Source organism: Colletotrichum tamarilloi, assembly GCF_030869305.1.
Source record: "Colletotrichum tamarilloi strain Tom-12 chromosome Unknown Scaffold_548.1, whole genome shotgun sequence".
NCBI classification, from domain to species: Eukaryota; Fungi; Ascomycota; class Sordariomycetes; order Glomerellales; family Glomerellaceae; genus Colletotrichum; species Colletotrichum tamarilloi.
The window spans coordinates 1-1,197 of NW_026849930.1; the positions used below are offsets into that span (position 1 = coordinate 1).

General features: G+C 53.9%; 1 protein-coding gene across 1 annotated transcript; it reads right to left on the reverse strand.

Annotated features, from left to right (window-relative positions):
* Positions 1 to 691, reverse strand: CTAM01_17361 (uncharacterized protein; the record flags this gene model as incomplete). Its single annotated transcript, XM_060533345.1, has 1 exon — positions 1 to 691. A coding segment is annotated over one exon (691 nt), but the record flags the coding sequence as incomplete, so codon positions are not given.
* Positions 692 to 1,197: the final 506 nt, after the last annotated feature.

Here is a 1,197-nt window from a genome sequence, read left to right on the forward strand (position 1 = left end):
CTTGCAGTATGAACTGGGCCTGGAGCTTCGAGATGCCAGCCGCATGCAACGTCGGCGGCTCGCCCATGATCTTTTCGTGCGCATCCATGAAGTCGTCCAGGCTCCAGCTCTTGGCAAAACGAGAGAGGGCGACAACGATCTCTGGTTCTACTTGGTGTTTGATATCTACGTCGCCTACATCCCGACTATGTCGAACGTGGTCGATGACGGCGCTGATGCGATGCTCGGCAGTTGTGGTTTCTTCGGGGCTCGGAGAACTAGCCGGCGGCGGTCTGTCGTCCCACAGACGGATCATTTCTGTCTTGGATCGCGCTGCTAGCATGCCCTGATAGAGTCGTTTCTCGTCCGCCGCGGATGGGTCATTATCGGTATCAGATAAGTAGTCCAGGCACTTGACCAAAACCTGAAGCTTATGGATGTATGCGAGCTGTTGCAAGTGGCTCAGCAGCCTGATCTGGGCAAGTGCTTGCGACCTATCTAGCAAACTATTATTGATGACATGAACAACGAACATGAAGCTGCGGGACTTTGCGCCTCGCACAGCCCAAGGCCGTAGAAGGCGACACGCTTCGTTGTGCTCATTGTATGAGTATCCAGGCGGACGAGTTACGGTGAGCGGAAAGTGCGTGGACAGGTTCTGGTCTACGTCTGTCTGTGAGCCATTGAGAGGTCTCGATGGATTACAGCCCATTGTTACGGCGAGACGAATGCGAGAGTTCGTACGTCGGTCTGATGGCAGACAGGTATTGACGCGATGTCTTTTCATACTTGTACGGCTTTGCGCAAGATCCAGAAGTGGTGACATAGGTCCGGTACATGGCTGCCCAATTCAGCTTCTTAGGCCGTTGACTTTGCTGCTCGATGTTCACGCCGTACATAGGGTCGAAAGAACACAAACCATCCCCGCGGCACAAAGAGCCACATTTTGCAGTGCTGCATTTCGCTTCGCTGAACCCGCACCAGTTACACCATGGAGGGGTCGATTTGGGCAAAGACACCCAGAACTGCCCGTGATCGCATCTGCCACGACACCATGACCTACATCCATTCCACAAGGCGTGGTATGGGCCCCATGAAGTATACTGTACAGCATACAGCCTTTTTCAAGAATCATTTAAGGTCTCCTCCCCAGACCGCCCTATCCGTAGACTTCCCGGTATGTACCAGAGACGGAGGAACAACCACGGCCCTACCGTC